Source organism: Trichomycterus rosablanca, chromosome 5, assembly GCF_030014385.1.
Source record: "Trichomycterus rosablanca isolate fTriRos1 chromosome 5, fTriRos1.hap1, whole genome shotgun sequence".
Classification (NCBI taxonomy): Eukaryota; Metazoa; Chordata; class Actinopteri; order Siluriformes; family Trichomycteridae; genus Trichomycterus; species Trichomycterus rosablanca.
This window is the reverse complement of record NC_085992.1, coordinates 34112257-34124321: the sequence shown is the minus strand read 5'-3', so window position 1 is coordinate 34124321 and position 12065 is coordinate 34112257. Positions and strand designations below refer to the sequence as shown.

Here is a 12065-nt window from a genome sequence, read left to right as displayed (position 1 = left end):
AATAATAATAATAATAATAATAATAGGGCATCACAGAGGCGGTCTCTCTTTTCTTGGGACCAATCCTTGCTATCGGTCTCTGTTTAAGAAGGTTTGCATGTTCTCCCCACGTCTCTGATTTTCCTTAGCTACTCCAGTTTTCTTTCACTCTCCACAAACACGCAGGAGGCAAATTGCTGGGACCACAGTGTGATTATTATTATTACTGCTGTTTTAACTTTTGGTTGTTGTTATTGTGCGTCAAGGCAGCCACCAAAATACTCGTTTAAAAAGTATCAAACAAGTAATTAAGCTGTTTAAACCCACAGCCATGTCTAACCAGTTCTTACCGCCCAGACAGTCGACTTGTGCTGCCCTCTAGTGGCCATCAGTGATACATTTAAATCCATGAATGAACAATAGCTGTACATGGTGGACCACAACACTTTTGATAATAAAATAATACATAAATATAAACAAGTAATAAATACATATAAATTATTTAATTCATAAATGAATAATACATAAAAATGGGGTGAAAAAGATTACTTAAATCAGATTCCATTTCAGGCCAGAGGGCATTCTTCCCAAACTCCCAAAGCCCCAGCCCTGTCAAATTTAGTTAGGCACATTCTGCCAAGTAATCCAAACATCCTACAAGGGTGTTTTCAGAAGTCAGAGGATAATAGTTAGATAATAGACAAGCTAACAGTAAAACTAAGGTAGCTACAATATTTACATGCTTGGTGAGCAAACAGGCAAGGGTGTATTAAAGATATATTAGATGTGTCAGAACAAGAGATTCACTATATGACTATGCAGCTGACAAATCCTCAGCAATAACATGATGTTATTGCTGTATTTCAAAATTTTTCCAAAAACTTGGAATCCCGAGCAAAGGGAGATCTTACCCAGTACTGGTACGGTGTTTCTAAAACGATGGTATTAGGTGTGCTGTATGTAAATATATTTTTGATATTTAAGATATCACATTTCTAGAACAAAAATTGCTTTTAATCATTTAGTCTAAATAAAAATTGCAGTAATTATTTATCACTACCATGGCATACTTGTCTAATGTTTCTTAGAAGTGTATGTAAACTTCAGATTTATAGATTAATGTTTAAATATATTTAATTGTCTATAAATGTAAAGGACTAAAGTGTGCTGCTGATGAATACACAAAATACATAAAAATAAAATGAGAAATCCAACTCTGGTTGGTCATTGGTCCTCTTTTAATATACGGTAATATTGTTCTTTAGTCCAGTACACAACACAATGTCATTTACTGATCAAATCAAAAAGGTCACAGTTGTATTGGTGCAAAAACCTCAAAATAAAGCTGGTGTGTAATATGTTATTCTAATTTCACATTACCCGCATCAGAAATGTGTCAAACGTAAGGCATGATGGGTAAAATTATTGAAGTGCTTTTTTAAATTCCTGACATTAGCCTGTCACTACAGGCACATTATTAATATTATACAAATCTAACCCTCTGTTTATTGGCTTGTGATTCATATACAAAGTAAGACAGCTGATGTCAGATACACAAATCTGAGAGCAATGTCAGAATTTTTATACAGGATTTGTATGCACTTCTGGGAAATAAAGAGGGAATGTTTTTTGTCCAAAGAATTGCATTAATGCTAGGTAGGAAAAAGTGAACAATAAAAACAGCTGAATAAGTAAGTAAATGGAGCTTAAAGTGTATTGAACTGCAGTTTTGATTTGTTGTATATTAAATGTCTGTCATGCTTTACGAGACAATAACTACGAGAAACAGGAAGATGCATGAGGCACAGAGTGGGGGGACATGTATGAAGGACAACTGTAAATGAGCTGAACATGTGCTTTCCCCAGACATAGACGCTAAGATACATCAGTGGATAATACTGGTCTAGTTCTAAACTAAGTTTAATCTGTGGTGGCCAAAGAAAATTAACAATCATAGAAAAATTAAGGAAAATAAAGTGATCACAGAGCTGGTGACCTCATGACAGATCAAGTGAAAATTTACACCAACCTTCACAAGATCAAAATAATCTAGTGATTCTAGACGGCACAACAGGAGTAGTTTTGTACTCCGCTAGCACTTGAGGTGTCAAGGCTGCATTTTGTACCGAAAATGCCCAGGCTTTCTCTCCCACTCGTAGTTCAGTTTACAGGAGCATCTCTGACCTTCACACTTCCATCTTCCATGCCAAAGTAAACCTTCTCAGCCATGCCCACAAATAGACCGGTCTCTACCACACCTGCAAAAACAGGACAAGTCATTTGCTTGATCTGTAATGGCAAAATCTACCAGTATGAACAGATTTAGCACACAGAGGTGATGCTTAAGATTGACATATTATTGACACAAATTAGTCTAATGATGTTTTGAACTGAATAGGCAAAAGCACCAGCTCAGAGTGAGAGAAAAAACAAAGAGAAAGAACTGGAGAAAGAGTTAAAGAGGGAAAAGGAAAAGCAGAGGAAACTGTTTTGAATCACTTGAATTTGCATCGATATTCTTAACACCTGACAGAAGCACACTGGGTGCGTGTCGCTGGTGTCCTTGTGGGCAGAGATTAGCTTTTATTTTTATTTAATTAGGATTTTAACGGTATATTTTACACTCTTGACAGAACAGGTAGTTACTGGTTACACAAGATTCATCAATTCAAGTATGTCAAACACAGCTATGGACAATTTTGCCTCAAATTCACCTAACTTGCATGTCTTTGGACTGTGGGAGGAAACTGGAGCTGAAGGAAACACACACAGCTATAGGGAGAACATACAAACTCCACACAGAAAGGACCTGGACAGCTCCACCTGGGAATCAAACCCAGGACCCTCTTGCTTTGAGGTGACAGTGCTACCCACCGAGATTAGTTCCCACATCAATAGCAAACTACTAAACATACAGTGCCTTGCAAAAGTATTCAGCCCCCTTGAACTTTTCAACCTTTTGCCACATTTCAGGCTTCAAACATAACGATATGAAATTGTAATTTTTTGTGAAGAATCAACAACAAGTGGGACACAATCGTGAAGTAGAACGAAATTTATTGGATATTTTAAACTTTTTTTAGAAATAAAAAACTAAAAAGTGGGGCGTGCAATATTATTCAGCCCCTTTACTTTCAGTGCAGCAAACTCACTCCAGAAGTTCAGTGAGGATCTCTGAATGATCCAATGTTGACCTAAATGACTGATGGTGATAAATAGAATCCACCTGTGTGTAATCAAGTCTCCGTATAAATGCACCTGCTCTGTGACAGTCTCAGAGTTCTGTTTAAAGCGCAGAGAGCATCATGAAGACCAAGGAACACACCAGGCAGGTCCGAGATACTGTTGTGGAGAAGTTTAAAGCCGGATTTGGATACAAAAAGATTTCCCAAGCTTTAAACATCTCAAGGAGCACTGTGCAAGCGATCATATTGAAATGGAAGGAGTATCAGACCACTGCAAATCTACCAAGACCCGGCCGTCCCTCTAAACTTTCAGCTCAAACAAGGAGAAGACTGATCAGAGATGCAGCCAAGAGGCCCATGATCACTCTGAATGAACTGCAGAGATCTACAGCTGAGGTGGGAGACTCTGTCCATAGGACACAATCAGTCGTACACTGCACAAATCTGGCCTTTATGGAAGAGTGGCAAGAAGAAAGCCATTTCTCAAAGATATCTATAAAAAGTCACCTGGGAGACACACCAAACATGTGGAAGAAGGTGCTCTGGTCAGATGAAACCAAAATCGAACTTTTTGGCCACAATGCAAAACGTTATGTTTGGCGTAAAAGCAACACAGCTCATCACCCTGAACACACCATCCCCACTGTCAAACATGGTGGTGGCAGCATCATGGTTTGGGCCTGCTTTTCTTCAGCAGGGACAGGGAAGATGGTTAAAATTGATGGGAAGATGGATGGAGCCAAATACAGGACCATTCTGGAAGAAAACCTGTTGCAGTCTGCAAAAGACCTGAGACTGGGACGGAGATTTATCTTCCAACAAGACAATGATCCAAAACATAAAGCAAAATCTACAATGGAATGGTTCACAAATAAACGTATCCAGGTGTTAGAATGGCCAAGTCAAAGTCCAGACCTGAATCCCATCGAGAATCTGTGGAAAGAGCTGAAAACTGCTGTTCACAAACGCTCTCCATCCAACCTCACTGAGCTCGAGCTGTTTTGCAAGGAAGAATGGGCAAAAATTTCTGTCTCTCGATGTGCAAAACTGATAGAGACATACCCCAAGCGACTTGCAGCTGTAATCGCAGCAAAAGGTGGCGCTACAAAGTATTAACGCAAGGGGGCTGAATAATATTGCACGCCCCACTTTTCAGTTTTTTATTTATAAAAAAAGTTTAAAATATCCAATAAATTTCGTTCCACTTCACGATTGTGTCCCGCTTGTTGTTGATTCTTCACAAAAAATTACAATTTCATATCGTTATGTTTGAAGCCTGAAATGTGGCAAAAGGTTGAAAAGTTCAAGGGGGCTGAATACTTTTGCAAGGCACTGTAATACAAATCTTTTTTGTAAAAATAATGATATTCATAAATAATGAATTACTGGTGCTGTTTGTGTCCTGTATGATCATATCCTTAAATAAATCCTGTAATAAGTACTGAAAACATGCTGTAGTTCAGTAAAACATCCCACTCAATGAATATAGCGGTTTATGCTGTAACCGATTTGTACAAGTTTAAATAAGATTTTTTTAACTGACCTGGGATCATTTTGATGGCTGTGTTGACCTCTTTCCAGTCTTGCTCCTTCTCAAACTTCCAGTCCAGAATAAAGTTGCTGTTGTCAGTCACCACAGGACCCTGAAACAGTATAAAAACCATGGTCACCATTACCGAATGTATTCAGTTAGATATATACCGATCAGCCATAACATTCACTCACTGTCCATTTTATCAGCCCCACTTACCATATAGAAGCACTTTGTAGTTCTACAATTACTGACAGTAGTCCATCTGTTATTCTGCATGCTTTGTTAGCCCCCTTTCATACTGTTCTTCAATGGTCAGGACCCTCACAGGACCACCACAGAGCAGGTATTATTTAGGTGGTGGATCATTCTCAGCACTGCAGTGACACTGACATGGTGGTGGTGTGTTAGTGTGTGTTGTGCTGGTATGAGTGGATCAGTCACAGCAATGCTGATGGAGTTTTTAAACACCTCACTGTCACTGCTGGACTGAGAATAGTCCACCAAGCAAATATATATCCAGCCAACATCGCCCCATGGGCAGCGTCCTGTGGCCACTGCTGGAAGTCTAGAAGATGACCAACTCAAACAGCAGCAATAGATGAGCGACCGTCTCTGACTTTACGTCTACAAGGTGGACCAACTAGGTAGAAGTGTCTAATAGAGTGGACAGTGAGTGGACACGGTATTTAAAAACTCCAGCAGCGCTGCTGTGTCTGATCCAATCATACCAGCACAACACACACTAACACATCACCACCATGTCATTGTCACTGCAGTGCTGAGAATGATCCACCACCCAAATAATACCTACTCTGTAGTGGTCCTGGGAGAGTCCTGACCATTGAAGAACAGGGTGAAAGCAGGCTCACAAAAGCACGTAGAGAAACAGATGGACCACAGTCAGTAATTGTAGAACCACAAAGTGCTCCTATATGGTAAGTAGAGCTGATAACATGGACAGTGAGTGTAGAAACAAGGAGGTGGTTTTAATGTTATGGCTGATCAGTGTATGTTATCAGATGACAGACATGCATGCTGACTAATCAGGTTTTATCATAGGTCTTACTGAGGTAACTCATAAGTACATTTTTGTCTGTTATGAGTTAGTGTGACAGATGTGTGACTTTTGTAACTGAGTTTTTCACTGCTGTATTTTTCAGCCTGCAAATGGACACATGTTCAAATATTGCTGCTCATCCCCACAGAGTGAAGATAAGCATGTGTAAACACTTGGGTCTAGTTCAGGTTAAAGATATGCTTGTGTGTGAATCAAGGTCATTCTGAAGACTGGGAAAAGAACATTTCAAGCTACCGCAAAAGTCCAACCATAATCCCCGACTACTATCTGTATTTTGTCCCTTTAGTTTATAATACCAAGTAAGACAGCATTCAAAAGAAGTTTTAGACTGCATTTACAGAAACTGCTTAGGTTTGGGTGAGTACATTGCCTGTCGGTTGTTTGTATTAAAGCCTAAATCTAAAATCATGATCTCTAATTTGTTTAAAATCAGGCTACAAATAACACTACCAAATGACAGTAAAGATTTTTTTTTTGCATGTCACGTTTAATAGTAGGGATGCATCGATACCATTTTTTCCCAACCGAGTACAAGTACATGTATTTTTGTACTTGCTACCTATTTAGAATACTGGTTTTTTTTTTAACAAAAACAAACGTGAGAAGTGACGAGAAGTCTAATGATACCACGTCAACAAGTAGCAAGTGATCAAAGTGTTTGTGCGCTGACCTGATGAAATCAAGGAGGTAAAATAAATGAATCTGAGTGGATTTGGCAACACGAATAGCATGGATTGTTGTAGTGAGTTGGAGGTTAATAAATATTTTTGCAATGTTGGTGTTTTGTTGTTATGTTTTGTAGAGAACGATCAGGTCAGAAATACTGTAGAACGTGTGTGTGTGCCGGTGTATTCTGATAGAAACTATATTATCCCCCTGTCCCACCTGTTTACACTCCTCTCCTGCGTTTCCCCTCACACCGTATCCTGCGTTCTCATTGGCTGTTCGACATGTCACTCATTCCCAGTCGCACATCTCAGATCAGATATCTGACGTGCTAGAAAACTCGAGCGCTCGGTGAGCCGGTCGGATCGAGTTGTTGGATAGTTCACACTTAGCGATCGAGAGCCGAGTTTTGATCGCTGAGCGAACGCCGAGTTGCTCCCGAGCCAGCAAATCTAGCGGCGACCAGTCACCGAGCGAAAATCAGGGCAAAAATCGTGTAGTGTGAACCAGGCATAACGCAGCAACGTGCACTAGGCACACGGTATCGGATGTTTAGTATCGGAGCCTCGTTTGCGAGTACGAGTACAAGTTAATGAGCGCGGTATCGGGCAAATACCCGATACTAGTATCCGTACTCATGCATCTCTATTTAAAAGTTTTGAATTAGAATATCAAACAAAATTTTATTAGACAGAGACAACCTGATTAAATGATTTATTTATTAAAGAAAAGTGTTTCCCCCACTCCTGTGTATTTGCCCTTTCAGCTATTAAATCAACCAAATTGAATTGGTTTGTTTGTTTATTAGGATTTTAACGTCATGTTTTACACTTTGGTTACATTCATAACAGGAACGGTAGTTACTCATTACACACGGTTCATGAGTTCACAAGGATATATCGAACACAGGTCATGGACAATTTTATCTCAAATGTACCTTACTTACATGTTTTTGGACTGTGGGAGGAAACCGGAGCTCCCAGAGGAAACCCACACAGACACGGGGAGAACATGCAAACTCCACACAGAATGGACCGCACCACCTGGGGATCGAACCCAGGACCTTCTTGCTGTGAGACGACAGTGCTACCCACCGAGACACCGTGCCGCCCCAAATTGAATTGGTAACCAGGTTAAAACAAACTAGACAAACCCAGTCTTGTTTATTGGCAGAACTGTTAATGCTGTTTACTTAAATCAAACAGTTTTAGCAAGTGGGAGTATTAATACTTGCTATGGCTCACCGCTTTACTGACGGCCATTCTTAGCACAGCTTCCCCTCCGAAGCGGCGGGTGAGGGCTCTAGACACTGGCACATATGCCATGGGGATGACTTCGACTGGCACACCCTTCTTCCACTGCTGCCCCAGAGCTTTTGAGTCCTTCCTGTTAACACAGAAAAAAACCCCACATCAGACACTGTTCAGCAGGGTCAGCATGATTTGGTGAGGTAACGGATGTGTCTTGATGTGGCGGGAAAGCTAAATAAGTGTAGTGTTCAGCACTTGAGATAGAGTATGAAATACAGTAAGAGATATGGAGAGAGAGGATGAAGGGGTGCAGAGAGAAAGTGAGAGATACCTGTAATCAGCAATCACAATGAAGTGTTTGGCACAGCCAGCTACAATTTTCTCCTGAGTCAAGCATCCTCTGTGTTTTTAAAAAAAAAAAAAAAAGAGAAAAAAGGAAAGTTTAATGTCAAGAACGATGTAGAGCATTTTTTACTTGACAAGTTAAATATACAACTAGCACATGAACTCGGCCAACAAGTGCATTTAATCTTCCTTACCCGCCTCCTTTAATAAGAGTAAGTGAAGCATCCACCTCATCAGCACCATCAATTGCTACATCCAGCTACCACACACACACACATGTACAAACACTTACTTATGGTCTACCAGCATATCACACTTTAAACATACAATATTCAATGTTTCGACATAAACCAGGTGCTGTCAGACCAGGGCTGTGTTTAACTTACATCTGGATGTCTGTCTAGATCTGAAAGACAGAGGCTGTGCTTCAAAATTAGCTGACGAGCCTGATGCAAAGAGAAAAAAAACAATTTAAAAGACATTAGATACATAAGTGATATTTACTTATCTAATATATAATTAATTAAACAGCATTTTGGAAAGACATTTCAAAAAAGTTGCGACACTGACATCTTTACCACTGTGTTACATCACCTTTTCTTCTAATGATTTTCTGTAATTGATTGGGAACTAAAGACACAAATTGTTCTAGTTGTGAAAGTCACATTTTATCATGTTTTATTGCCTGCATTATCATCCTACTGAGCTTTAGCTCAGAGAGGTTGGCAGTGTTCCTGGATGCTGTTGATGTATGGATTCCGCTTTGCTTTGGGAAGTCTAAACTTGCATTTATGGATGCAGCAACGAACTGTTTTCCAAAGTATTCATGAGCTGTGCAGTTGTATTAGCATATATTTACAAAAATCTAGAAAGCTTATAAGGTAAAACATTAAAGTTCTCTTTTTTCTGTTGTTTTTTTCTTTTATTTTTGTATACAATTGCCCAATTCCTTAGCTTCTCCACACACTCACTCTGACCGAGGGCAGTCTGAGTCACATACCTGTCGTCAACGCTTCTTTTCACCTGCTAGAGATGGGGTCTCACGGAGAGCAGTATTGAATACGGTGAGTCAACACACTGCTATCTGTGAATCAAGCATCTTTTGTGCAGCCGATTTTAATAGCAGGAGTAATGAGGATGAGAATTTGTTTTCCAAACTTTGTACTGTAAACAATTGCTTTATATCAACTCACCTGAAAAGATGTAGGGACACACACAATGTTCAGCTTCTCCTGCCTTATTCTCTCAGCTACATAAAAAAAGAAAAACACTTAAAGGTCTGAAATTTACAGTGAATATTTCATTATCTACATAAAAACTGTCTTACCCAGTCTGTCCACAGCATAGACTATAGTAGAGCCACTCCCCACACCAACCACTTGGTTGTTCTGTAACCAGAGAGCAGAACATTGGGAATTAATGCTGCCCAATTATAACACTTTTTAGTGACTTTTATTCATGTTTAACATAATACAAATAATTCAAGCATTACTGATGTACCTTCAGCATACCTCTTAGCATCAGTACACAATCTGTGCTATTAAAATTTTGCGAAGAATTGTACAATTTATTTACAAACCCTGTAGAATGGTGGTAGTGTTCTGCATAATCAATATGCATTCCTACATTGCTGTGCACATTCAATTAATATTAACAAGGAAAAAGATCCACACATCAGCATTTCTGTAAAAAATGATACTTTTAGTTCATTAATAAGTTTATTTAGGGTTTTGTGGAAATCTTCTGGGTAAACAGATACATACAGCAATTTAGATGATTAATTTGCAGGTGTTGAAAGTTAAATAGTGATTCTGAATGACAATAGCTGGTAAATTTACAGTACCCATATAAGGAGAATAGTTTGATCGCCCCCACGAAAAGTAACAAAGTCACCCAACCATGTCCTTATGGACTTTGCTTTGTGCACTGGGGCACAGTCATGCTTAAACAGAAAAGGGCCTATCCTAATCTGTTCCGACAAAGTTAGAAGCATACAATTGTCCAAAATGTCTAGGTATGCTGAAGCATTAAGAATTCTTTTCAAGGTCAACCCCTAAAAAACAACCCCCTAGCATTATCCCTCCTCCAACAAACTTTGAAGCTGGAACAAAGCATTCAGCCAGTTAATGTTCTCCAGACATTCACCAAACCCAGACTGGTCCATCAGACTGCCGGATAGAGAAGCATGGTGATGCTTGGTGATGTAAGGCTTGCATGCAGCTGCTCGACCATGGCAAGCCATGCCATCAAGCTCATGCACACAGTTTTTATTCCTTATTAGTGATCATGACTGACTACAGCTTGTGACTACAGCTCTGTGTCCATAAATTAAGCTACCTTTTGGAAAATCAAATATTTTAGTCACAAATGTCAGCTGGAGCTATTTCTAAATTTGTTGGTTTGTAATTAAATGCCATGTTTGCACATGTTTGTGATGTTCATGGCAGAGTATGTGTTTCAGTTCATTACTCTAGTTGGTATCTGTTTTTTGATGTCAGTCTGATTTGTATGTTTTTTAGTCTCATGTCTGCAAGGAAGCTGAGGATTGTTTCTGTATTGTCTTGTGTGAGAATTTCTTCTATTGTCTCAGGTATGTGCACTCACCCTCTTTTTTATTTGAGGCATTCAGACTTTAGATGCTGAAAATTAAAATTATTTATTTCTGAATCCAATTGACTGTTTAAACAACAAACAAGCGGCACAGTGGGTAGCACTATCGCCTCACAGCAAGAAGGTCCTGGGTTCGATCCCCAGGTGGGGCAGTCCGGCTCCTTTCTGTGTGGAGTTTGCATGTTCTCCCCATGTCTGTGTGGGTTTCCTCCGGGAGCTCCGGTTTCCTCCCACAGTCCAAAGACATGCAAGTGAGGTGAATTGGAGATACAAAATTGGCCATGACTGTTTTTGACATTAAACTTGAACAGTGAACACTGAACTGATGAATCTTGTGTAATGAGTAACTACCGTTTCTGTCATGAATGTAAGTGTGTAAACATGACGTTAAAATCCTAATAAATAAATAAATCCGAATTTACATTAAAACTAGTTTTAGTATCTCTAAATCAAGCTAAAATTAAGCTTTTGAAATGACCTCCTAAGGTCCTGACCTGAAGTTATGGAGAACATGTACTGAAAAAGTCCATGTCAGAACACAAAAGTTAGTAAAAGTATACATATTCTGTCAAGTAAAACAGTCAAATGTTCAACCAGATTGCCATAAGCTTGCTGATTGATATCAAAGATGTCAAATTAGAATTAGAATTATCATCAGCCTGCACTGCTGCTTTTATTTTTGGCTGTGTTTCAGTATTTGGACTAGTGAATCAATCGAGTTACTTCGTGGAATCGACTCCATCGATTAACAATTTGAGTCGGAGTCGATTCCAACATGTATGAAAGCGAACAGCCTGAGCACAGCTAAATAACTATCGCTATTGCTGTTTTAATCAATGAAAAGTTAGAATACATGTGTAAATGCGGATGTTCAGCTTGATGAGCTGCTTATATAAAGAAATGTGTTCTCTAGATGCCAACAAACAAGACATAATAACGCTCAAGTACATGTGTAGGAACATGTCTGCAGGAACCGATACCTGCACTGATGCTTTAACAAAACGCTGTAAGAAGTCAGGAGGTACGTAGTTCTCACCTGGATATGGCTGTCAACAGCAGCATACGCGGCTAGTTTCTTCGCCTCCTCAGCCATCACTGTACTGTAGTAGCGGGTCCTGAGCTGCAACACGTGCTGTACACTCCGCCTTTGTGAGGAAGAGGAGGAGGAGAAGGAGAAGGAGAAGGAGAAGCTACACCGACCACCAGACGCAAAACAGAGGAGTGTCGCTTTCACACCGAATTCTGCCCACCTTCTAGAGAACCACTTCATCCCCTTCAGCAGCAGGCCTATTTACCTTCACACACTGACGCACTCAGTCACACTAATCCCAGTTTATTCAACCTATTCTGTATTTTACATCACACCGCACAATACTAATCACAAGCGTGTTAAAATAAAGCTTCAACTCTTAGCATGA

General features: G+C 39.6%; 1 protein-coding gene across 1 annotated transcript; it reads right to left on the bottom strand.

Annotated features, from left to right (window-relative positions):
• Nucleotides 1-1199: 1199 nt before the first annotated feature.
• rpia (ribose 5-phosphate isomerase A (ribose 5-phosphate epimerase)) lies at nt 1200-12053 on the bottom strand. Its single transcript, XM_062995085.1, has 9 exons — nt 11684-12053; nt 9365-9425; nt 9231-9286; nt 8424-8483; nt 8232-8296; nt 8024-8092; nt 7687-7828; nt 4708-4807; nt 1200-2237 (listed from the first exon to the last, which is right to left on the bottom strand). Exons 1-9 carry the CDS (start codon nt 11915-11917, stop codon nt 2140-2142), a joined length of 885 nt encoding a protein of 294 aa, XP_062851155.1. The 5' UTR covers nt 11918-12053; the 3' UTR covers nt 1200-2139.
• Nucleotides 12054-12065: the final 12 nt, after the last annotated feature.

Bases quoted from the DNA above. Each gene is read 5' to 3' on its own strand.
- rpia (XM_062995085.1), bottom strand. From the start codon at position 11,917: ATGAAGTGGTTCTCTAGAAGGTGGGCAGAATTCGGTGTGAAAGCGACA. The intron at 8,093-8,231 runs GTAAGGAAGATT...TTAAAAACACAG, and splicing joins ACTCTTATTAAAGGAGGCGG to AGGATGCTTGACTCAGGAGA. The intron at 4,808-7,686 runs GTGAGCCATAGC...ATACTGTTTCAG, and splicing joins GAATGGCCGTCAGTAAAGCG to GGTCCTGTGGTGACTGACAA.